The sequence below is a fragment of the Scyliorhinus canicula genome, chromosome 1 (genome assembly GCF_902713615.1).
Source record: "Scyliorhinus canicula chromosome 1, sScyCan1.1, whole genome shotgun sequence".
Classification (NCBI taxonomy): Eukaryota; Metazoa; Chordata; class Chondrichthyes; order Carcharhiniformes; family Scyliorhinidae; genus Scyliorhinus; species Scyliorhinus canicula.
The window spans coordinates 174,258,047-174,284,878 of NC_052146.1; the positions used below are offsets into that span (position 1 = coordinate 174,258,047).

Here is a 26,832-nt window from a genome sequence, read left to right on the forward strand (position 1 = left end):
GTGGGGAGGTTGTTGTTATCAGGGGTGAGGAAAGTGGAATATTCGGCGTTTGTTATTTCAGCTCACGTCTGCACCTGGTGGATGTGGTTTCGGAGAATGGGCCTGCACAGAGGCCAGCATGGACGTTGAATGTGGGGCTGCTTGTGGATCTGGGTTTTGTATGAGGATGGCAAAGGTGATTGACGATTATGTGAGGTTCAATAAAAATGGGCCGGTGTTGTCGCCGGTGATATGGGAGGCTTTGAAGGTGGTGGTAAAGGGCGAGATCACCTTGTATAAGGTGTGGGTGGATAGGGAGGCAAGAGAGGAGCCTAGTGGATGAAATTTTGGAAGTTGATGGGAAGTGTGCGAAAGATCCCACTCTGGAACTTTTAGCCAATAAAAAGGAACTGCAGACACAGTTTGACCTTTTGTGCTCAGGGAAAGTGGTACATCAGTTGAGGTGAGCAAAGGATGTGATGTACGAGAACGGGGAGCAGGCCAGTTGCTTGCTGGCTGGACAGCGCTGCCAGCAGGTGGCCTCCTTGGATTGGGTGAGGGGGCTGGTGATGGCGCTGGAATAGATGAATAGGTTTGAGGAATTTTATAGGAGGTTGTATAGGTCACAGCCCCCGAGGGACAAGATGGACACGAGGGAATTTTTGGAGGGACTGGAATGTCCCATCAAAACTAGAGTGGAAGACGAGGATAGGGCACCGTTGATGGAGCCAGATTGAGGAGGTTCAGACGGTAATAGGGAAAATGCAAACAGATAAAGCACCGGGACCGGATGGGTTCCTGGTTGAATTTCGGACAGGTGGGCACCGCTATCGGTAGACATGTTTGAGGGTGCGGCAGCTATGGGGATGCTTCCCGAGATTATGGGACAAGCATCTATTTTTTTTTGTTAAAAAAGATAAGGACCCAGTGGAGTGTGGGTCTTATCGGCAAATATCCCTGTTAAATGTGGCTACCGAGATTCTTGCCGAATTGTTGCCACTTATGCTGGAGGAGGCCTTCCACAGGTGGTTGAGCATGGTCAGACAGAGTTTGTAAAGGGCAGGCAGTTGTCCTCGAATGCGCGGGACTTGCTAAACTCTGTGTTCTCCCCATTGGTTTGGGGGGGGGGGGGGGAAGAGAGAGAGAGAGAGAGAGAGAGAGAGAGAGAGAGAGAGAGAGAGAGAGAGGAGGAGGTGACATGGGTCAAATTGTTATATAAGGATCCGAAGGCAAGTGTTCGTACGAGTGGGGTGAACTCGGGATATTTTCATCCACATAGGGGAACGAGGCAGGGGTATCCATGCCCCCCCCTTTTGTTTGCACTGGCGATAGAGCCGTTGCCATTGCGCTGAGGAGTTCGGATCATAGGAGGGGATGGAGAGGGGTGTGCGGTGTGGAGCAAAAGGTGCCCCTGGGCAGCACGGTAGCACAGTGATTAGCACAGTTGCTTCAGAGCGCCAGGGTCCCAGGTTCGATTCCCAGCTTGGGTCACTGTCTGTGCATAGTCTACACAATCTCTGTCTGCGTGGATTCCCTCCGGGTGCTCTGGTTTCCTCCCACAAATCCCGAAAGATATGCTGTTAGGTAAATTGGGCATTCTGGATTCTCCCTCTGTGTACCCGAACAGGCGACAAGATGTGGCGACAAGGGGCTTTTCACTGTAACTTTATTGCAGTGTTAATGTAAGCCTACTTGTGACAATAAAGATTATTATTATATTATGCTGACAACCTTTTGTTGTATATTTCCAACCCGGTTCCAGGGTGGGCGATATAATGGGGCTGCTCAAACGATTTGGGGCTTCTTCGGGATACAAATTGAATATGAAGAGAGAGTGCTTTTTGGTCTCCCCACAGGGGTACGGTGCAAGCTTGGGGGATTACCCTTTCACGTGGCAATGACTCACTTCAGGTATCTGGGGATGCAGGTGATTAGAGACTGGGCCTGGTTCCGTAAATTGAACTGAACAAGCCTGGTGGGCAGGGTCAAGGCAGATCAGTTGTGGTGGGGCAGCCTCCCCCTAGCATTGGCAGGCCGGGTAAAGCCGGGAAAGATCAATGTTTTGCCGTGGTTTTCATTCTTATTCCAGTGTTTATCAGTCTTCTTGCCTAAAGCATTTTTTGTATGACTGGAAGGCTGATGTTTGTCATTCGTCATTTGTCTGGGCAGGTAAAGTAGCGAGGATTTGGAAAACACTGCTTCAGAGAGGGCGACAGTCAGGAGGTTTGGCTCTGCTGAATCTGATATATTATCAGGCGGCAAACGTCAAGAAGGTGCAGGGTTGTATAGGGGTCCGGAGGCAATGTTGGTGAGGATAGAGGCAGACTCTTGTAGGAGGTCGGGGTTGCAGGTGCTGGCAACGGCACCACTCCTGTTTGCCGCAGGAAAGTATTCAGGTAGTCCGGTGGTGGTGGCCACACTGGTGATATGGAGACAATTCTGGCAGCATCCGATCTGAGAAACATTTGATTGACCCAGCAAGATTGGATGCTACATTTCCGGCTGGGAGGAGCAGCGGGTGGTGGAAATGAAGGACTTATTTCGGCAACGACAGTTCAAGAGCTTGAAGGAGTTGGCAGAGAAGTTTGCGAATCCACAAAAGAAGGCCTTTAGGTATATGCAGATGCGGGACTTTGCAAGAAAGGTGTTCCTGACATTTCTGGTGGCATCACCCTCCTCGTTGTTGGAGGAGGTGTTGACGGTGATGGGGTTGGGGGCGTCATCTCAGATTTATGGAAGGATTCTGGAGGACCACATAGCGTCGTTGGAGGGGGTTAAGGCCAAGTGGGAGGAGAAGCTGAGGATGGTACTGGAGGGGGGATTGTGGTGTGAGGTGTTGCGGAGGTGAAAGCCTCTGTGTGGCTGAGGCACCTGATGGAGTTTCCGTATCTTGAGGAGGTTAAGTTTAACTTGAGGGGGACGATCGAGGTGTTCTTTTAAGTCTGCTTATTCTTCACTTTAAAGAGTCGGTCACCGTCAGCTGCTGGGGGTGGTTTCTTTTTGGAGTCATATATGTACATATGAATTTGTTGGTAGTGCGGGGCGGGCGGTTCTTCTGTTATTCTTTCTACTTTGTGTTATTTTGTTTTATGCATAAAATGTTGAAAACCAAAAAAAAAATGTTTTTTAAAAAAAGTGCTGTTGGAAGCATTTTTTAAAATAAAAGAGATATCGATAGATCAAGTGAATGGGGAAAACAATGGATTTCAACATAGATGAGCGAGAGGCCATCGATTTTGGAGCTTTAAAAAGAAATCAGTAAATTTCCTAAATGCTTGAAAACCTATCAGTAAGGTCCTACGTCTGGGGTCCATGGGCATATATTAATAGCATGTCAAGAACAGGTATAGATAATAATCCAAAGAGCTAATTAAATTCTGGTCTTTAGATATAAAGGACTAAAATAGAATGGATTAAAAATCATGCTGCAGTTATGCAAGGCCCTGATTAGGCCATGGATAGAGAACTCTATTCAGTTATGAGCACCACACCTTAGAAAGGAATTAGAGTGCAGTGCAAGATTTCCTTGAACCCCAAATTCTCCATTCCAGGTAACATCCTTATAAGTCTCCTCTTTACCCTCTGTCATGTGAGAATACCTTTAAGAACTGGGTGTTTATCAAATAGCTGTAGTGGAGGTACCTTTAAGAAATGGATGTTTATCAAATAGCTGTAGTGATGTCAGAGTGTGGGTGGAGCTGGGCTGGCTGTCCTTCACTTTCGCTTTTGAGCAGGCAGCTGTGTTTTTGTTCCTTTTTCACAGCTGCGGGCAAAGCAAGCAGCTGTATAATGATCTCTCTACAAGCTACAGACTGTCTTCAGCTCATTTGAGAATTTCAAAGTAATATTTGTTTCTGCAGCAAATTTAAACCTCCTGTCTTTCTTTGAAAACATATGGGTGTTGTTAGGATAGTTATGAAGGGTTACTTATTGAGTATTGTATCTGTGGGGATTATTGGTGTTGATAGTTGTTAAGATGTTTACTGTGGGTTCATAAAGTGTTAACCGGATTCATAAATAAACATAGTTTTGTTTTAAAAGAACTTTAGATCTCTGTTGCATCACACCTGTAAAATAGGCTTTTGTGTTCCCCATAACCAAAATCTATTAAAAGTTGTGGGTCAGGTGAACTCCATGATACACTTTAGGGTTCTTTAAACCCTGGCCCATAACACCTCTCTATTGCAATCGTATCCTTTGTGTAAAGCAGTGACTAAAACTATCGAGCACTCTAGCTGTGGCCATATACTATTGTATGCAGTTTGAGTATAACCTCTCTACTCTTATATTCTATACCACAACTAATAAAGGATGTGCCTTTTTAACCTCCCCACTTATCTTCAGAGATCTGTGGACATGCATTTCAAAGTCCCTCTGTTCCGACCCACCCAAAGTGAGGAGGTTTAAAAGCATGCCTTACAGGAAGACGGTGAGATACAAGGAAGCACTTTAGGGAGAATATTCCAGAGCTCAAGACCCAGGCAGTCAAGTGCACAACCACCAATGCAGCACAATTTCAGCTGGGGATGAGCAAGAGGCCAGAACTAGAGCATGTCAGATATACAGACTAGACTTACAAGAATGTTGCCTGGTATGGAGGGAAGATCATATGAGGAAAGGCTGAAGGACTTGAGGCTGTTTTCATTAGAGAGAAGGTGGTTAAGAGGGGACTTAATTGAGGCATACAAGATGATCAGAGGATTAGATAGGGTGGACATTGAGAGCCTTTTTCCTCCGATGGTGATGTCCAGCACGAGCGGACATAGCTTTAAATTGAGGGGAGATCGATATAGGACAGATGTCAGAGGTAGGTTCTTTACTCGGAGAGTAGTAAGGGCGTGGAATGCCCTGCCTGCAACAGTAGTGGACTCGCCAACACTAAACGCATTCAAATGGTCATTGGATAGGCATATTGACGATAAGGGAATAGTGTAGAGGGACTTTAGAGGGGTTTCACAGGACGGCGCAACATGGTGGGCTGAAGGGCCTGTACTGCGCTGTAATGTTCTATGTTCTAGGACCGGCATGTTCCTGTGCGGAAGAAGGATAAATAAGGCAAATTTCGGGAACCTTGGATAACGAGATATTGTAGACCTCGTCAAAATGTAAAGGAGGCATTTGTCAAGGCTAGAAGTCTGGGAACAGACAAAACCTGTGTGGAATATAAGAAAGTAGGAAGGAATTTAAGCAAGGAGTCAGGAGGGCTAGAAGAGGTCACAAAAAATCATTGGCAAATAGGATTAAGGAAAATCCCAAAGGCTTTTTACACGCACATAAAAAGCAAGAAGGTAACTTCTTCACCCAAAGGGTTGTGAATCTATGGAATTCCTTGCCCAGTGAAGCAGTTGAGGCTCCTTCATTACATGTTTTTAAGGTAAAGATAGATAGTTTTTTGAAGAATAAAGGGATTAAGGGTTATGGTGTTCGGGCCGGAAAGTGGAGCTGAGTCCACAAAAGATCAGCCATGATCTCATTGAATGGCGGAGCAGGCTCGAGGGGCCAGATGGCCTACTCCTGGCTCCTAGTTCTTATGACAGGACGGTGCAATATCGTGGGCCGAAGGGCCTGCACTGCGCTGTAATGTTCTATCTCAAAGAACTTTAGGGCTGGAGGTGATTACAGAGATGGGGAAAGGTGTGGGGAAGGTCATGGAGGGATTTGAAAACAATGATGAGAATATTAAAGTTAACCATTTGCAGGATCAGAAGCCAATGGAGGTCAGCGAGCACAGTAGTGACGATGGAATGATTTAGGATACAGTGATACAAGCACTGGCTGGTTTAGCTCACTCGGCTAAATCGCTGGCTTCTAAAAGCAGACCAATCAGGCCAGCAGCACGGTTCGATTCCCGTACCAGCCTCCCCGGACAGGTGCTGGAACGTGGCGACTGGGGGCTTTTCACAGTAACTTCGTTGAAGTTTACTCGTGACAATAAGCGATTTTCATTTCATTTCATAGAGAACAGTAATACTTTTATAAAAGATCAAGACTCTCAATTTAACATGATTGATTGAGTGGATTATACTTACTGGTCCCTTGAGAATCAAACCAGCTCTTCTCTTTGCTCATTTTGAGCGATGATCGTATATTGTGGCAAGCTGCAGGTGCCATTTGCAGAAAAAGTACTGGTAATACGCGTGCACTGCACCATTCACACATCGTGAATTCTGTGGCTTTTAAAACTATGTCCTGGGATGACTCATTAGGCACTGCAAAGAAAGGACAGAAATATGACAATCTTTTTTAATCAAATTTTTTGGACATATATGGATTTTTATTATGACGGATTTGATTTAGTTAATGGTTTAGATACGCCTCAGTTACAATTCACTTTTATTTTAAAAGATTCTTCAAGAATTCTGATCTGTCCTGTTCTATTGAAATACATGTATGCAGTTATTTATTAGTTCCTACGACGCCCATTGATGCAAGAGCACAATTAAAAGTATAATCTATAGAATCCCTACCCTGCAGAAGGAGGCCATTCAGCCCATCAAGTCTCACCGACCCTCCAAAAGAGAACTCTACCGAGGCCCCAATATGTAGGTTTAACCTTGAAGGTTCTCCAAAATAGTTTTACGGAAAAAGTTTCAAACAAGCTTTGTGCCCATTCCAATTCTATTTTTGTTCCCAAACTGATATGGATGCTGTCTGCTGGACTCCTGTTTTACAGGCCACAGAATTAGAAATTAATTAAATTGACTTACCTCCCATATTGACCTTGATGAAGTCTAGACTGAACTGAAAGAAGCAAAATCTGTTTTAGTGTTTGCAAATCCAACATCAGCCGTTAAACAGCGTTATTCTTCAAGCTTTAACAAAACTACAACACACATCTTATCAACATAACAGCACTTCAATAAAGGAACTTTTTTTTACCCAATTGAAACGGAACAATCTAAATTAAACTAAAAGAGATTTGCCACATAACTCCTTTCGGTGTCAACATCCAAAATCAAAATTTACAACACTCTCATTGTCTTCATCGAGCAGCTCAACAGGATTTCCTATAATCAAACAGACAGCTATTGATCACAATGGGTCACTGGACTTGTGTGCAGCTGGATACACCCACGAATTGGAGCCTCCAACAGTCCAGTTCCCAAGTATTCTGAATGTTTTCTCCATGGTCTCATCTTGAATTCTCTTCACATCAGTGTTTCAATTTTTGGATTTTGCTTCAAGGTCTTGCCAACTTTCAGCTTTTTGCCTCCCGTCAAATTTCTTGGAATTGACCCCAAAGACAAATCAGAAAGGTAAAGGTCTGGCGGTGGGAAGAGAGAGCCAAGGAAATTGAACTATATGATGACATGCCAAGCTTTTTTGAAGCCACCTGGTTCATCTATAGACCAAGGTCAAATGGACAAAGTTTCCTTCATTCACAGGATGGTATTCTCTTTTTAAGAGTCAATGCCATTCATCAACGCTGGAAAGAATATTTTGAACAAACTGAATGCACAGTGATAGCTGATACTCTCGGGCTATCCTCCAGTACCTGTTGTTGAATCCATGGGTGAGCCACCATTCAGGGAGAGCTGCAACAAGCAATCATACGCAACAACAACAATGACTGTGGCCCAAATGGTATTCCAGCTAAGGTTTTCTGCTCATACCAAAACTTCATGCACTCATCCTACAGATTTTGGGAGGAGAAAGAATTCCAGGAACTTTAGGAAAGTGACAATTGGACCCATGTTCAAGAAGGGAGAAAAATTAAGTTGTGGAAACTATTGAGGCATTTATCATTTGTCCACAGTAGAGAAACTCCTGACATGCATTTTCCTGAGTTGGCTACTTCCAGGAGGAAACTTCAGAGACAATATGACTTTAAATCTTCCCGAGGCACTTCCATCATTGTATATTTTGTCCGGCAAACCCAAGAAAAATGTTGAAATCAGCAAGAACTCTTCACTGCATTCATCGATCTGAGCAAAACATTTGTCTGAGTAAATCACGAGGTTCTGTGGATTGAGCTCCAAAGATCTGTAACCTCAGAAACTTAATCACAATCCTGCAATTACTCCATGATGATGTGCAGAAGTGCCATTAAGAGGGGGCAGCACGGTAGCATGGTGGTTAGCATAAATGCTTCACAGCTCCAGGGTCCCAGGTTTGATTCCCGGTTGGGTCACTGTCTGTGCGGAGTCTGCACGTCCTCCCCGTGTGTGTGTGGGTTTCCTCCGGGTGCTCCGGTTTCCTCCCACAGTCCAAAGATGTGCGGGTTAGGTGGATTGGCTGTGCTAAATTGCCCATAGTGTCCTAAAAAAAATATAAGGTTAATGGGGGTGGGGTTGTTGGGTTACTGGTATAGGGTGGATACGTTGACTTGAGTAGGATGATCATTGCTCGGCACAACATCGAGGGCCGAAGGGCCTGTTCTGTGCTGTACTGTTCTATGTTCTATGTACCAACGCCCCCAGACTGGTGCCCCTACACAAAGCTGCCTCTATCCGCTCCCAAACCAACCCCGCTCCCACCACCCACTTCCATGGCTCTGTTAGCCACCCAGTAATAATTGCTAAAATTCGGCAGTGTAAGCCCCCCTTCCCTCCGGTTCCGCTCAAGCAGCACCTTCTTCACTCGCGGGGACTAACCTGACCGCACAAAGCCCAGGATGATTTTATTGGCCCTCTTAAAAAAGGACCACGGAATGAAAATTGCGAGACACTGAAATACGAACAGAAATCTTGGTAGGGCCAACATCTTGACCGTCTGCACTCTCCCAGCTAACGGGAGCGGGAGCGCATCCCATCTCTGAGACTCGCCCTTCATCTGTTCAACCAACCGGGACAAGTTCAACTTGTGTAACCGGCCCCAGTTGCACGCCACTTGTATCCCTACGTACCTGAAACTGTCCCCTACTAACCTAAACGGCAGCTCCCTCAGCTGACCCTCCTGACCCTCGCCTAGACTACAAACATACCACTCTGCCATATTCAGTTTATACCCCGAAAACCGGCCAGATTCCCCCAAAATCGCCATAATTTCGCCCATCCCTGCCTCTAGATCAGATATGTATAAGAGCAGGTCGCCCGTGTACAGCGAGACTCAATGTTCCACCCCTCACCGAACCAGCCCCTTGAAGCTCTCAGAGCAATTGCCGGTGGCTCTGTAGCTAACGCGAACAACAGTGGAAGGAGGGCCACCGCTGTCTTGTCCCCCGGTACAATCTAAAATAGTCCGAGGTCATCCTATTTGTCCTTACACTAGCCTCCGGGGACTGGTACAACAGTCTGACCCAGTCGATAAAGCCTTTTCCAAATCCAAATCGTCCCAGCACCTCCCATAAATAGCCCCACTAGGGGCAGCACGGTGGCCTAGTGGTTAGCACAACCGCCTCACGGCGCTGAGGTCCCAGGTTCGATCCCGGCTCTGGGTCACTGTCCGTGTGGAGTTTGCACATTCTCCCCGTGTATGCGTGGGTTTCGCCCCCACAACCCAAAGATGTGCAGAGTAGGTGGATTGGCCACGCTAAATTGCCCCTTAATTGGAAAAAATAATTGGCTAATCTAAATTTTAAAAATAAATAAAATAAATAAATAGCCCCACTCCACCCGGTCAAACACCTTTTTCCTCATCCAACTACCTCAACCTCCCTACTCTCCGGGGGCATCATGATCACATTGAGCAGCCTTCTTATATTGGCCACCAGCTGCCTGCCCTTGACAAACCCGGTTTGGTCTTCCATAACAAAATCTGGCACACAATTTTCAATCTTGGAGGCCAAATGTTTGGCCAGCAACTTGGCATCCACATTCAGCAGTGAGATCGGCCTATATGACCCGCATAGCTCCGGGTTCTTGTTCAGCTCCGGGTTCTTGTTCCGCTTCAATATTAACAAAATAGTGGCCTGTGACATCGTCGGGGGCAGCACCCCTCTGTCCCTTGCCTCATTGAAAACCTTGACCAGCACCGGCCCTAAAATCCCAGAGAACTTTTTATAAAACTCCACTGCGTACCCGTCCGGCCCCGGTTTTACCCGACTGCATAGCCTTCAAGCCCTCAACTATTTCTTCGGCCCTAATCGGGGCACCCAGCCCATCTACCAGCTCCCTACCACTCTGGGAAGGTCAGTTCGCCCAAAAAGCGCCTCAGCCCCTCCAGCCCCTTGGGGCGTTCCGAGCAATAGAGCCTGCTGTAAAAATCCCTGGACATCCCGTTTAGCCCTCCCAAATCCCCTACCAAGTTCCCATCCCCATCAATCACCCTCTCTATTCCCCTGGCCGCCTCCCTCTTCCTAAGCTGCTGTGCCAGCATTCTGCTGGCCTTCTCCCCATGTTCGTAAAAGGCACCCTCACCTTTCTAAGCTGCTCCACTGCCTTACCTGTGGACAACACCCCGAACTCAGGCTGCAGCCTCCGATGTTCCCTTAAGACCTCCACCCCCGAGGTCACCGCATACCTCCTGTCTATCTGCAAGATCTCCTTTACCAGTCAGTCCGTTTCTTCCCTGTCTATCCTGTCCCTATGAGCCCAGATCGAAATCAGCTCCCCTCTCACCACCGCCTTCAGCGCCTCCCAGACCACAGCTGCTGAGACTTCCCCCGTGTCATTAACCTGCAGGTAGTTCTGCACCCCCGGTCCGGACTATAGTGCCCACCTGAAATTGCACCCGCTTGTTGATCAAAATCGCAACCCCTCTAGTCTTGGTGTCCAGCCCCGAATGAAAGATCTGACTGACCCAACCCTTCCTTTGCCTGACTTGATCCGCCACTTTCAGGTGTGTCTCCTGCAACATTACCACATCCCGCCTTCAGAGCCCTCCGATGCGTGAACACACGTGCCTTCTTGAGTGGCCCGTTCAACCCTCTAACATTCCAGGTGATCAGCCTAGTTGGGACCCCAAACAATCGCCCTATTAAAATAAGAGATAACCCACAGAAAACCCCCACAATAGTGTAAATCAAAGTAATACAAAGTAAAAAGCCCTACAAGCGCGCCCCCCCCCCCCCCCCACCCCACCACCAAAACACCGAAAACCTGCAGAAACTGAATAACTTTTACTTCCCCCTTCTTCAACCAAACTCAAACACAGAAGAGGAACGACAAGAGAAACATAAACATCACTCAAAAAGTTGCAACTTAAACAAAAAGTTCTCAGTTCAGCACCAGCCCTTTCCTCTTGGCAAAGTCCATCGCGTCTTCAGGTGACTCAAAATAATGATGCTGGTCCGCGTGCCATAACCTAAAGACACGCCGGGTATAACAGTCCAAATTTCACCCACTTCTGAACAGGATCGCTTTAACTTGATTAAAGCCTGCCCTCCTTCTGGCCACCTCCACGATCAGATCCTGGTAAACACGCAAAATGTTGTTTTCCCATTTGCAGCTCCGCGTACGCTTGGCCCACTGGAGAACACACTCCTTGTCCAGGAACCTGCGGAACCACACCACCATCGTCCTTGGGAGGTCCCCCAGCCGTGGCTTCCTCGCCAGCGGTCTGTACGCCCTGTCTACCTCCAAACGGTCGGGGAAAGGCCCCCTCCCCACAGAAGCTTCTGAAACATAATTGCCACAAACGCGCCAGCACCAGCCCCCTCAGGGAGACTGACAATTCTTAAGTTCTGCCGGCGAGCTTTATTCTCCAGGTCTTCTACCTTCTCCAGCAGCCTTTTTTGTTGATCTTTCAGCATCTCCACCTCCAGCTCCACCACCGTTTGGTGCTCCTCCTGGTTCGCCAGTGCTCTCTCCAGCTTCTGAATTCGTCCGATCCTGGGCATCCAGCCTGCCCTCCAGCCGCTCGATCAATTCTTTTATCGGATCTGGACAGTCCCGTTTCTGACTAGCGAAGCCTCCTTGGATGATCTGCATCAACTCCTCCATTGATAGTTGGGGCCGCCACAGCAGGGGTCCGAACATCAGCCATATTTGTCTCTGCCGCAACCTGCACCCAGCCCTGCTTGTCTTCCTATTTCTCCCTTTTCGAGCCCTTGGGGTTCTTCGTTCCATACACCAATGTGTGGAACCAGTGCCAGATTGACTTCGCCTTCAAAGCACTCAAAAACACAAAAAAGTCGGGGGAAAGGTCCAAAAGTCTGGCCAGAGCGGGAGCCACAAAATGCGCGATTTACTCCTCATAGCCGCCACCGGAAGTCCCATAAGATCATGGTCGATAGGATTGTGGAAACTCCATTTTTCTTGCCTACTCTCCATTACTCTCGACTCCCTTGCAGATCAAATATCTGTCCAACTCAACCTTGAACATATTCAACGACCCCGCCTCCACTGCTCTGTGGGAAAGAGAATTCCAAAGACCAACCAGTTCAGAGAAGAAATTCCTTCTCATCTCAGTCTCAAAGGAGGATCCCTTATTTTTAAACTGTGCTTCCTGGTTCTAGATTCCCCACAAAGAGAATAAATTCCTTGCCCATCTACCCTGCCAAGCTCTCTCAGGTCTGATATGTTTTGATATGATCACCTTTCTTTCTTTAAACTTCAATGAGCATGGGTCCAACCTGCTCGACCTTTGCTTATAAAACAACCCCTTCATGCCAGTAATCAGCCTAGCGAACCTTATTTGAACTGCTTCCAATGCAAGTATATCCCTCCAGCACAGGCTCAACTCCGTACCGGCTGAGATTATTCATGAACCTTCTCAACCTTGCCCCTTGCCCGAGGTGCAGTGACCCTCAGGTTAAATCACCAATCAGCTTTCCCTGTCAAAGGGGAAAGCAGCCTATGGACATCTAGCCGATGGCGACGTTACTTACTTTTATTCTCCTTAGGCAAGAGGAACAAAACTGTACACAGTATCCGGATGCAGTCTCATAAATGCCCCTGTACAGATATGGAAAATCATCCTACTTTTATACTCCATCCCCCTTGCAATAAAGGTCAGCATCCATTCATCTTCCTAATTACCTGTGCCTGTATGCTAACATTGCGATTCATGTACAAGGAAAACCCATATCCCTCTGTACTTTAGCATGCAATATTCTGCTTGTCTATGCGTCTTGTCAAAGTAGACACTTCACATTTCCCACCTTATACTCCAACTGCCATTCTTTGTATACTCCGCACACACTTGCTTTCCCTACTTATCTTTGCACCATTAGCAAATTTAGTTATAATAGTCTGTCCCTACATCAAATAGTTGAGGCCGCAGCACTGAACCCTGTGGCATTCCACCAGTCACAGTTTGCCAACCTGATAATTATCAATTTTTGTATATCACCAACATGTTGAGCTTTTGCGTTGTGCGGTAACTTTTGTTTGGGTTCTTATCGAATGCCTTTTTGAAATCCGCATCTACCAACTCTCCCCTTCATTCACCATACTTTTTTACATCCTCAAAACAACTCTAGTAAACTTGTTAAACAATATCGCCTCTTCTCAAAACCTTGTCGACTGTCAGATTATATTAAGATTTTCAAATGCCCTGCTACGACCTCCGTAATGATGATTTGAGCATTTCTTAATGACAGATGTTAGATAACTAGCCAATAGCCTTCTGTTTCCCTGCTTTCTATTAGAGTAGGAGTGTTACATTTGCTGTTATCCACTCCGCTGGCAGCTTTCCACAATTTCGGGAATTTTGGATGATTACAACCAATGCATCCACCGTCTCTGCTGCCACTTCCTTGAAGACCAAGGAAGCTGTTCATTAAGTTCAGGGGATCCTTTTAGCATTTAATCCCATTAGTCTTCCCACTACTCTTCTCTAGTGATCATGACTATTTTTAAATTCCTCCCTCATATTTGCCCTCTACTACTATTCTTGGGATGCTTTTTGCGACTTGTATGTGAAGACAGATACAAAATACATACTCAAACTCTCTGCCATTTCCTTGTTTTCCCATTAATTCCCAGTCTCACCCTCCAAGGGATCAAGATTACTTCACTCTTCCCCGTTTATATATCTGTCGATGCTTTTATCGTCTGTATATTTCGTGCCAATTTTTGCTTATACTCCAGTTTTTCTTTGTATTATTTTAGCCATGCTTTGCGGGTTTATAAAACTTGCCCAATTTCTGACCTACATTAATCTTCGCAGTACTGTATATTTTTCTTTGAATTTGATACCTCCCTACACTTTGTTAATTAGCAACATGTCCTCCTCCTAAAGTCGTTCTTTATCAATAGGATACATCTTCAGAATTATGCATAAGAAATATACATAGAAAATATAAGGAGGTTGCCATTCGACCCTTGAAGACTGCTCCACCATTCATTATGAATATGGCTGATCATCAAGTTTAATACCCTGATCCCGCCATATCCCTTAATCCCTTTAACCCCAAGAGCTATATCTAATTCCTTCTTGAAATTTCACAACGTTTTGGCTTCAACTATTTTCTGTGGTAGTGACTTTCACAAGTTCACAACTCTCAGGGTGAAGAAGTTTCTTCTCACCTCAGTCCTAAAAGGTTTACCCTTATCTTTAAACTATGACCCCCCCAGTTCTGGACTCACCCACATTGGGAATATTCTTTCTGAATCTACCCAGTTTATTCTGTTAGAATTTTATAAGTTTCTAGGAGATCCCCTCTCACTCTTCTAAGCTGCAATGAATATTTTTTCTTTTTTTAAATTTAGAGTCCCAATTCATTTTTTTCCAATTAAGATTCAATTTAGCGTTGCCAATTCACCTACCCTGCATATCTTTGGGTTGTGGGAGTGAGACTCACGCAGACACGGGAAGAATGTGAAAACTCCACACGGACAATATCCTCAGCGCCGTGAGGCAATGTGTTAACCAATGTGCCACCCTAGCTGCAATTAATATAATCCTAACTATTTAATTTCATCAGTTGACAGTCCCACCATCCAGGTATCAGCCTGGTAAACCTTTGCTGTACTCCCTTCATAGCAAGAACATCGTTCCTCAGATAAGAACACCAAAACTACACTCAATACTCCAGGTGTGGCCTCATCAATGCCCTACACAATTGCAGTTTAAACATCCCTATTCCTATACTCAAATCCTCTCGCTATGAAGGCCAAAATACCATTTGCCTTCTTTACTGCCTGAAGCACCTTTACATCCTCCTCACAGCTCACTCTCCCATTCAACTGCAAATTTGGAGTACAATACAGTTTGTTCCCTTCTCCAAATCATTCATATATAATGTGAACAGTTGGGGTCCTAGCACATATCCCAGCAATACCCCATTAGTCACTACCTGCCAATCGGAAGACGACCCATTTTTTTCCAACTCTTTGCTTCCTATCTGCTAACCAGCTTGTATCCATCTCAAGACACTACCCGCAATCCCATGTGCTTTTAACTTTACACCGTAATCTGCTATGTGAGACCATATCAAAAGCCTTCTGAAAGTCTAACTAAACCACATCCCCCAGTGCTCTGCGGTCAAACTCTACTGGTTACATCTTCAAAGCATTCTGGTTGCTTTGTCAAGCATTATTTCCCTTTCATAATTCCATGCTTACTTTGTCTGATTACAACAATGCTTTCCAAATGCTTGACAATGGACTCCAGCAACGCCCTTACTACCAACATTCGGCTCACTGGTCTTTCATTCCCTGTTTTCTCTCTACTTCCCTTTTTGAATAGTGGGGTTATATCAGCTACCCTCCAATCTGTAGGAACATTCCAGAGTCCAAAGAATTTTGGAAAATGATCTGAGATACAATATTATGAAATGCTTTCATGAATATTTACCAGTATTTCTCCTTGCAACCTAACACTACCCAGTTTGCTTTAGCCAATTCGGACTTCATAAACTTAAGTAAAAGCAATTACAAGGGTAAGACACTAGTTTCAGGCCCACAATTTCTCACCCTCAAACTTCATGTGAAATTCTACATGTTATAATCACCTTTGCTTTACTATGAGGTCATAACTAATTTTGTCTCATACAATAGCTTGGCTTAAGGAGTTTTATGAATATTTGTGCAGGTCGGATCCAACGGGGGAGGATCAGACAATGCGGGGGTTCCTGGATGCATCGGAGTATCTGAGGCTGGAGGAGGACGATAGGCCCACACTGGAGAGGTTGGTGGAGGAACCAGGAGGCAAAGGAGACAATTGGGAGGATGCAATCAGGGAAGCTGGGTTCCCAGTGGAGGATTACAAAAAAATTAAGGATAAATTGGCCCTGCTGATGGTGGGGATGTTTGAGGAGGTGATAGGGAAGGGGGTGCTACCACAAATATTGGGGCAGGCCTCAATCTCTTTGTTGTTGAAGAAAGACAAGGACCCACGGAGTGTGGGTCGTACAGGCTATATAGTTACTGAATATTGATGCAAAGATATTGGCGAAGGTACTTGCGGCTAGGTTCAAGGGGTGCCTCCTGAAGGTGATAGGGGAGGGCCAGACAAAGCTTGTGGAAGGAAGTTATTCTCAAATATTAGGAGGTTATTAAATATAATCATGCTGCCGGCTGAGGGAAAGGAGACAGAGTTGGTGGTTGCACTGGACGCGGAAAAGGCATTTGATCGAGTAGAATGGGAGTATTTGATTGAGGTTCTTGAAAGGCTTGGGATAGAGCTGAGATTCAGAGTGGGTACAGCTATTATACAAGACCAAAAGACATAGGAGCAGAATTAGGCCACTCGGCCCATCGAGTCTGCTCGCCATTGAATCATGGCTGATATTTTTTCTCATATTTTTCTCCCTATAACCCCTGATCCCTTATTGATCAAAAACCTTTCTGTCTGTTTTAAAGACACTCAGTGATTTGGCCTCTACAGCCTTCTGCGGCAAAGAGTTCCACAGATTCACCACCCTCTGGCGAAGAAGTTCCTCCTCATCTCCGTTTTTAAAGGATCGTCCCTTTAGTCTGAGATTGTGTCCTCTGGTTCTAATTTTCCTACAAATGGAACATCCTGTCCATGTCCCCCCTATCCAGCCACGCAGTATTCTGTAAGTTTCAATAAGATCCCCCCTCATCCTTCTAAACTCCAACAAGTACAGACCCAGAGTCCTCAACTGTTCCTCATACAAGCTCTTCTTCCAGGGATCATTCTTGTGAACCTCCTCTGGACCCTTTCCAAGGCCAGTACATCCTTCCTTAGATACAGGGTCCAAAACTACTCCCAATACTCTAAATGGGGTCTGACCAGAGCCTTATATAGCTCAGAAGTTGCTCCCTGGTCTTGTCTTCTAGCCCTTTCGACATGAATGCTAACATTGCATTTGCCTTCCTCACTGCCGACGGAACCTGCATGTTAACCTTAAGAGAATGTGAACAAGGACTCTGAAGTCCCTTGGTGCTTCTGATTTCTAAGCATCCTTCCATTTAGAAAAGTCTGTGACTCCATTACTCCTCCCAAAGTGCATAACCTCACACTTTCCCACATTGTATTCCATCTGCCACTTCTTCGCCTACTCTTAGCCTGTCCAAGTCCTTCTGCAGCGTACCTGCTTCCTCAATACTACCTGCCCCTCTACAGATCTTTGTATCATCTGCAAACTTAGTGACAGTGCCTTCAGTTCCTTCCTCCAGATCATTAATGTATATATGTGAAAAGTTATGGTCCCAGCACTGATCCCAGACGCACACCACTAGTCACTGGCTGCCATCCTAAAAAAGACCTATCTTTCCCCACTCTCTGCCTTCTGCCAGTCGGCCAATCCTCTATCCATGCCAGGATCTTACCCTTAACCCCATGAGCTCTTAACTATTTAACAGTCTCCTATGCGGCACCTTGTCAAAAACCTTCTGGAAATCTAAACAAATCACGTCCAATGGTTCTCCTTTGTCTAACTTCCTTGTTACTTCCTCAAAGAACTTTAACAGATTTGTCAGACATGACCTCCCCTTGACGAAGCCATGCTGACTCAGTCCTATTTTATCATGCACTTCCCAAGTACTCCACCATCTCATCTTTAATAATTTACTTTAAACTTACCAATGACCAGAGTTCAGGCTAACCAGCCTCTAATAAGGAACCGAAGGCAAGTGTCCTGGTTTGGGGTACTTTGGTCTGTACTGGGGGACCAGGCAGGTCCCCTCTGTTATTTGGCATTTGAATAGAACCTTTTGGCCATTGCCTTTAAGGAGCTCGGGACTGGGGAAAGGAACAGTATGGGGGTGGGGGGTGGATCATAGGATACATCTATCTGAGTGGGAGCGGAGATGGGAGGGTTGCATTCCACAGTGTGGCAACATACTTCAGGTATCTGGGGTGTAGGTGGCACAGGACTGGGTGGGGCTCCGTCGGTACAATTTTACTAGCTTGGTGGGCGTGTGAAAGCAAATTTAGCAAGGTAGGATAGCCTCCCTCTGTCACTGGCAGGTCAGGTGCAGGGCGTTTTTTAAAAAGTGTGCTGCCGCGATTTTTGTTTTTATTTCAGTGCCTGCCAGTCTTTTTATTGAAGGTTTTTTTTTAAGGAATCGGATACGCCAATCACCTCGCTTATTTCGGGTGGGGTGGGGGGTAAGCCAGGGTTAGGAAGGTGCTCCTGCAGAGAGGGCAAAAGGAAGGGGGATCGGGTCTCCTGAATTTATTACATTACCATTGGGCGGAGAATGTCGAAAAGATGAGGAGTTGGGTTGGAAGGGGCAAGGGAGTCCCAGTGGGTTAGAATAGAGGGGGGTCTGTGCAGGGGGTCAGGGTTGAGGGTGTTAGTATCAGCGCCGCTCCCGATGGCCCCGTGTAAATAGTCTGGGAGTACGGTGGTGGCGGCAAAGTTGAAGATTTGGACGCAGTTGAGTCTGCACTTTAACCTGAGGGCTGGGTCAGGTGCAGATTTGGGGGGGGGGGGGGGGGGGGGGGGGGGGGGGCGTGTCAGGGTATTAATAGACCTATCTCTGGGGGGCCATGAGGTTGGAAGAGTTGGGTAAGAATTGGACATGGGGCAAGGGGAAGGATTTAGGTGCCTGCAGCTACCGAGACTTTGCGAGGAAGGAGGTTCAGAGCTTCCCCGATAGCGGCGGCCTCACGTATTGACAGCAGTGGGAATGGGGAAAGGGATGGTGTCGGCGATATACTGGAGGATTTGGGAGAAGACGGGGTGTCCATGGAGGGGATCAAAGCCAAGTGGAGGAAGAGTTAGGGGAGGTTTTATAGAAGATGGCTTGTGGTGAGAGATGCTCTGGAGGGTAAACGCCTCAGCCTCGTGCGCGAGGTTGGGATTTATACAGCTGAATGCTGTGTGTAGGTCTCACCTCACGAGGGCGAGGATGAGCCGACTCTTTGAGGGAAGTGGAGGATGTATGTGAGCGATGTGGGAGGAGTCCCGTAAAACCATGTAACATACGTTTTGGTCCTGTCCGAAGCTGGAGAAGTATTGGAGGGAGGTTTTCAGTATCATCTTGGGCAGTGCATGTGAACTCTGGAGACAAGCCCCCAGAAGCCATTTTCGGGGTTTTGGACCGGCCCAGGCTGCAGTGGGTGCGGGGGGACAGATATTTAGCCTTGCCTCGCTGATTGCCCAGAGGCGGGTCCTGTGGGTGGAGGTCAGCTTCTCCACCCTGTGCCTCGGCTTGGGGGAGTGGGTACTGTATTTATTTTCTTTTGTTGGTTATGTTATGAAATGCTGGAAATGAGTAAAAAAGATTTTTAAAAATACATGGAAAATTCTTTAACCTCTGTCGTGTCTGTGCCAAAACTAAACTGATCACTACAAAATAACTACAGTTTGCCAACAACTAGTGTCATTGCCGATTCTGCACCAGATTTGCAAGCCACAGTCCATCTCTTCAATTCTGCATACAAGAAACTCGGCCTGCCTTAAATCTTGCCGAAATAAAATTCATATCAACCCCTACCTGGTCAGCCAAATATTCCATCTCCCATATGTGTTGAAAGAGATACACTGTGGAATATGTTGAGCACTGCCCATGCCTTGGCCAGCCACCTCTTTCAAAATGTTCACCACTGACGAGGGGAACCCAACACCAAACCAGTTGCAACGGCAGGACTCTGAAAACTACAACAGCAAGTGTCTGACAACAAAGATCTCCAAATCAACACAGAGCAGTTGCTGGCACCACATTCTGTACTGCAATGAGATTGGGATTGCACATCAGCCATGGAGAAATTTAATCAGCCAACTTCCGCCTGCATCCTCCCAACTCAATGGGGGGGGGAGATTGTCGAACAAATGCTAGGGTCCTTTTTGAAGACAGCTCCACATAATTCAGGCAAAAGTTCTTGACGAGGACATGTATTCAGAGGATGGGCAAGAACTGCCTTTCCTCCCATGTCCTGCTTACTTATCTCTCAAATGGTAATTCCGGGGAAGACAAAGGAAACACTTCAACGACAGTCTGAAGCTCACCTTGAAACACTGCCTTCAATAACTCCAATAAGCTTGTTACCAATTGTTCAGAATGGCAACAACACCATCAAGCTGCACACCGTAGATGACAGACAATGAAAGATAAGGGACCCAATCTTGCATTCTGGATCCCATTAACTCGAGGACATTCTTGTTCCATGTATCCAAAGATCTGTGAGTCAAGCATTGGCCTGTTCAGTCACATGAAGATGCATGGCAGAAGCTTGTGACCCTGAAGTGATGTCATCCAAATTGAGGGACAACTGATGACGGTATAAATGAAAGTTGTTTCTGTAGGCTGCCCTTTGTAAATATGTTGATTTTAAATTTTAGGATTAAGTACCGATATATTGCACAGTGCCCTGGCCAACATTAATCCCTGTCTGGTCATCATTATATTGCTGTTTCTGGGATATTACATGCACGATTGCATGCTACATTTCCTGTAAAAGAACAGTGATTGCACTTCAAAAGTATGAAATTCACAAACTCAGGTCATCAAAGGCACTGTCTTTTCTCCGCTTCCAAATCCTTGCTGTCCCATTCCCTTCCATCTAATCCTGCTTTATACTTCTCCCTAATCTCCCTCTATCTTCTCCCTCCCACCTTGCGTCCTCAGTTGGTAGCACAATTATACCTTTTCTCCAGCCCAATTTCTTAACATAGCAGCTGCCCTCTGCGGCCTGGGAATTTATCTGCATGTCACAGAAGTGAAATTAGAACCTTTTAGTGCCAGTATTTCTATCTGGTTACCTCGCCCCCTATGAAAAAGCTACAGAAGCTTGTCCTATTCCTTCATGATAGATATGACTGCCTGTTCAAAACATACAATCCCTGCTTTTCCTGTTTTGGATTGTGATAAGTTAATTTTTTTTAAATCACTGTGGTTTAGTAACAAAGGAAACAGTTTCAACAAAATGGAAACTTACCAAGACTGCACTTACAATAACAGGTTCCAATACTGTTGATCGGAAGCTTCCTATTCGTATACTTCGGCACTTGAGAATAATACTTTCACAACTATTTTCCACTTGAGAAACTAAGACCATCTGTGTGTGGAGCAACTTCAAATTTTCTTTTTTTGCCCCCTGTTTCATGATAAGAATTTCCAAACTGTAAAAGAAGAGAGAGAGCTTTTAATGCCATGAGAAAAAACAACTGAACATTCGTGTCCAGAAAACTTTGGACTGTGAAGCGAATCTGGTTTTGTCAATAAAACAAGTTAGGAACAAATAGATACTTTAAAGTAAATATAAGAAGTTGATGTATATCATTGGTGCATCTCGATAATTATCCCTTCGCTTCATTCAGCCACCTGCCTACGATATAGGAACTGAGCTTCATGCTACCATCGCTGCAGAGAAGACAAAAGCTTCTGCATGAACTGCTGCGTGGAGTCGGTTAGCTCACTTGGCTAGACAGCTGGTTCACAATGCAAAACAACGCCAGCAGCACGGGTTCAATTCCAGTACCGGCTGAGTTTATTCATGACAGCCCGTCTTCTCAACCTTGCCCCTCAACCGAGGTGTGGAGATCCTCAGCTTAAATCACCACCAGTCAGTTCTCCATTCAAAGGGGGAAACAGCCTATGGTCACCTGGGACTATGGTGACTTACCTGTGGGGATGAATTAGAACCGCAGCTTGGCAATATCCAGGTTTAAAGGATCGTAACAATTTAAAAATCCTTCAAGGGATCAATTACTTATTTCAATCATGTAATCCTCTGTGTTAGGAGCTCGATCCACTGCCCCGTGGAGATGATGGGCCGGTGTTAGCCTTGGTGATCCCTTCCTGTCCGCCATGTCCTGCTCTGATTCACTCCTCATGTCTGCAGTCTGGACCTTTCTCTCCTGACTCTTGCTGCTCTTACTTCCCTTTCTGCTTCTTCGCAGAATTGAAAGCATTTCCTTGGGTGGTTATTCGTTTTGGGTGAGGGTAGGGGGGTGCTTTTGTTGGTTTAATGGTCGATTTTCAGGTTAAAAGAGCCCAAGTTGAAGTTTCTAGAGGGAAGCCACTTTTCATGCGACTGTTCAGCACATCTCCACCACCCGATTTCTACTATTGTTTTCTAAAAAAGATATAAATTTAAAGTATCCAATTCTTTGTTTTTCAATTAAGGGGAAATTCAGTGTGGCCGAAACCTACCCACACTGGTACGGGGACAATATGCAAATTCCACACAGACAGTGACCCGGGGTTGCGATCGAACCCGGCCCCCTGTCGTCATGATGCAGCAGTGCTAACCACTGTGCCCCCGTGCTCCCTCCCGCTCCTCAATGGCTCCTCTCTAAGATTACATGCTCTTGTGCTTGATTTCACCATCGGGGGAATAATTTCCCTGTAATTAGCCTACAGATTCCTTTTAACACTTCAGCACCTCCATCAGATCAGCCCTCTCATCTTCCATAATCAAGCCAAATTTATTTAACCGGTCTTCATAATATAACCCTCTAAGCTCTGGCATCATTCTGGTGAACCTGCATCTTACCATCTCCCATGGGCAACATATTCTTCCTGAGATGCAGAAGCAAGTCTCTTCCCCTTGCAAAGGAGCTAGAAGAACTGTGCACCATTTCTGTCACTACACTGGTGTGAGCAACCCACCTGCCAGGACTTGGTATGTACTTTTTCCCTCCAATTTGTATTACCAAGATTCCTGTAAGCTGAGCATTGCTCCTATGATTTGGAGGCTGCATTTTCACTTTCACATGCACTCACAGAACTACCCCAGGAGTCAACAATTAGCATACTTGCTGTAATTAGGACTGTATTGAACAATGTTACTAACGTTTTTGAAATGAGTGATATCACACAAACTAGAAATTGACAAACTAATGCAACTACTAACTTTATTTACGAGTAAACAGTAATAGGATGAATATTCGGAAAACTGGTCATAAAAAACATTTCTCCCAAGTAGAGAGAAATATCTTTGATCTCTCTTTGAAATATATTTCAACCAAGTATCAAACCTGAAAGTCCAATTATCTCCGACATAAATTGTCTAAATCAGAAATTGTAGTGACCTTTGAATACGGATCAGAAATTAATTGGCCCATCAACCTTCCAAAAAAAAAGGTTCAAAGTTACAGTATGTTGTTACGTTATTTATTGGACTGGCAGCATCCGAAGTGCACATGAAGAAATGAGAAAGAGAACACACTCCCGCTCTCCCTCGCGGGGAGAGTTCAGACGATCAAAATGAACGTACTGCCCAGGTTCCTCTTCCTGTTTAGATCCATTCCGATCTACATCCCCAAGGCCTTTTTCAAAGCGCTGGACAAACTCATCATGGCGTTCGTATGGGGGGGTAAAAATGCTAGGATCCCAAAGAAGGTCTTACAAAAACAAAAACCAGGGGAGGGCTAGCCCTCCCGAATCTACAATTCTACCACTGGGCAGCAACAGCCGAGCGAGTAAGGGGATGGATCCAGGAGCCAGAGGCTGAGTGGGTGCGTGCGGAGGAGGCCTCCTGCATGGGAACCTCCCTCCGGGCCCTCGCCACGGCAGCACTCCCATCCCCACCCAAAAAACACTCCAGCAGCCCAGTGGTGACAGCCACCCTCCAATCCTGGAACCAACTGCGGCAGCAACTTGGCCTGACCAAAATGTCGAACAGGGCTCCCATCTGCAACAACCATAGGTTCACACCAGCACTGACTGACGCCACCTTCAAAAGGTGGAGGCAGGACGGGGGGACACTGACAGTCAGGGACCTATACACGGACGACAGGATCGCAACACTGGACGAACTGACAGAGAAATTTCAGCTAGCTGGGGGGAACGAGCTACGGTACCTGCAGCTCAAAAACTTCCTACGAAAGGAGACAAGGACGTACCCACAACCGCCACGACAGACACTACTGGAAGACCTACTGGACGCAAGTATCCTAGAGAAAGGGAACTGTAGTGACATGTATGACCGACTGGTAGATAGGGACGACACCGTACTGGACGCAACAAGAAGGAAATGGGAGGACGACCTGGGGATGGAGATAGGGTGGGGACTCTGGAGCGAAGCACTGCATAGGGTCAACTCCACCTCCACGTGCGCAAGGCTCAGCCTGACGCAACTAAAAGTGGTACATAGAGCCCACTTAACAAGAACCCGTATGAGTAGGTTCTTCCCGGAGGTGGAAGACAGATGTGAACGGTGCCAAAGAGGCCCGGCCAACCACGCCCACATGTTCTGGTCTTGCCCCAGACTCGTGGAGTACTGGACAGCCTTCTTCGAGGTTATGTCCAAAGTGGTGGGAGTGAGGGTGGAGCCATGCCCGATAGTGGCGGTCTTCGGGGTTTCAGAACAGCCAGATCTATTCCTGGGGAGGAGGGCGGACGCCCTTGCCTTTGCCTCCCTGATCGCCCGCCGTAGAATCCTGTTTGGCTGGCGGTCAGCAGCACCGCCCAGAGCTGCGGACTGGCTGTCCGACCTCTCGGAATCTCTCCAAATGGAGAAAATCAAATTTGCCATCCGAGGGTCGGACGACGGCTTCCACAGAACGTGGGAGCCATTCATGCAACTGTTCCGGGACCTATTTGTGGCCAATGTACAAGAGGAAGAATAGTCGGGGGAAGGTAGCGGGAGGGGCTACAGGTTCGGTACGGGGGTTCGATGGCTAGCTAAGGCCCAAAACCAAACTAAATAAACATGTTGGGGGGGGGGGGGGGGGGGGGCGGCGCAGTTACTACTACGAAGATGCTTACCTGTAAATATGTATGTTAATTTTTGCGTGTTTGTTTGTTGTTTTTTTTTTTTTTTTTTTCTTTTTTTTGTTCTTTTTCTCTCCTAACAATTTGTAATTTGTTCAATATAAAATATGAAAACTGAATAAAAACATTTATAAAAAAAAAGAAATGAGAAAGAAATAACAACCTGGAAAGCTGCAATCAATTTGAAAGTTAGTTTAATGCATCTGAACAGGACAAGTGGAAGAGGTCTTATTAAAGTAGATGCATGGCTAAATGGGAATTACATGAACAAATCATTCAATATATAGATATATATATTTCACATAGCAGAGCAAAATAAACGCGAGCATAAATTTTAATTAATAAAATGCTTCAATTTTAAAAAGCCCAATCAGTTCTAAAAGATTGAAAAGTGTAATGGAGCAGGGAAAGGAAGAATAATTATTTTGCTCTTGAAAGCACCATCTCAAGCAAGTGTACCAAGAGCAATTTTAAGGAACTTGATTTCATATTGGTTCCCAGTTGGTGAGGAAAATAAAAACACACAGATCACAACAGAAAGGAAGAATACAAAAGAAACTATGGCAAGAAGCAGAAACCACATAACTCTGGAACTGTGTCCTGGCCCAACTCGGAGGCGGCCGCCATTTGGCCCATCATATCTATGCCAGCACTTTGTAGACTAATCCAATCAATCCCAATCCCCTGCTCTACTCCCTAGCACGGTAGCATTGTGGATAGCACAATCGCTTCACAGCTCCAGGGTCCCAGGTTCAATTCCTGCTTGGATCACTGTCTGTGCGCAGTCTGCACATCCTCCCCGTGTGTGCGTGGGTTTCCTCCGGGTACTCTGGTTTCCTCCCACAGTCCAAAGATGTGCAGGTTAGGTGGATTGGCCATGCTAAATTGCCCTTAAGTGTTCAAAATTGCCCTTAGTGTTGGGTGGGGTTGGTGGGTTATGGGGATAGGGTAGAGGTGTTGACCTTGGGTAGGATGCTCTTTCCAAGAGCCAGTGCAGACTCGATGGGCCGAATGGCCTCCTTCTGCACTGTAAATTCTATGTAAAAAAAACCTACAAGTTTATGTCCCTCAAGTTTCCAACCAATTTCCTTATCAAAATGATTTACCCTATCGACTTCCTTCACCTTCTTAGGTAGTAAGCTCAAGGTTATTACCACTTGCAGTGTAAAATTCCTCACATTTCCCACATCTCTTGCCCAAAGCATCATCTGTGTTCCCTAGTTCTTGTACGATCAGCCAATGGGGATGGTTTTTCCAAGGTGAACAATCCCAGCAACCTTGTTGCTAAAACCCCTCATTCCTGGAGCTGTTCTGGGAAATCTCCTCTGCACCTTTTAAAGGAACTTCACATGCTTCCTGAAGTATCGTGACAATAAAGATTACTATTATTATTAGAACATATTCTAATTGTAGTCTAACCAGAACTTTGAGTTTTTCTCAGATAGAGTCGCCTTCTGTTTTCCATATCTGTTCACCTGGGTGCCTGGTTACCAATTAACCTTTTTAATTCCAGTGAATGCAAACTAGTTTGTGGATGCCCTCCTTATACATTAACCCTGGAGGTCCAGTTATCATATCTACGCTGTACTCCTTCCAAGGCCAATATACTCTTCCAAAGGTGCGGTGTCAAGAAGTGAAAACCCTGTAATCATGCATTTTAAGCTGTCACTCTTTTAGCCATGTTTCAAGAGTTTTGATATCTTACTTCCAAATATCTATTTGTGCCCTCACTCAGCCTTATTCACTTTAGTCCTTGCATTGAAGTAAATTCTAATAAGCACTGAACAACTCCTTTGCTCATCTATCCTTAGTTTTTTTGGACTTCAATGTACAGTTGTCTGGTTGTCTTTATCTACAGATAAAGCTGGACAGTTTGGTACTGGCAAGGCAGACCCAGTTGAGATTTGCCATGTGACGTATATAATATGATGTGGAGATGCCGGCGTTGGACTGG

The 26,832-nt window shown here is 45.8% G+C and overlaps 1 protein-coding gene across 1 annotated transcript in view; it reads right to left on the minus strand.

Moving 5' to 3' along the window:
* The window catches only part of senp6a (SUMO specific peptidase 6a), a 204,740-nt gene that overhangs the window by 46,056 nt on the left and 131,852 nt on the right, over positions 1 to 26,832 (minus strand). The window contains 4 exon segments of the mRNA XM_038790658.1: positions 6,009 to 6,188; positions 6,687 to 6,720; positions 21,112 to 21,204; positions 21,206 to 21,280. Of these exon segments, the coding sequence (XP_038646586.1) occupies positions 6,009 to 6,188; positions 6,687 to 6,720; positions 21,112 to 21,204; positions 21,206 to 21,280 (382 nt within the window).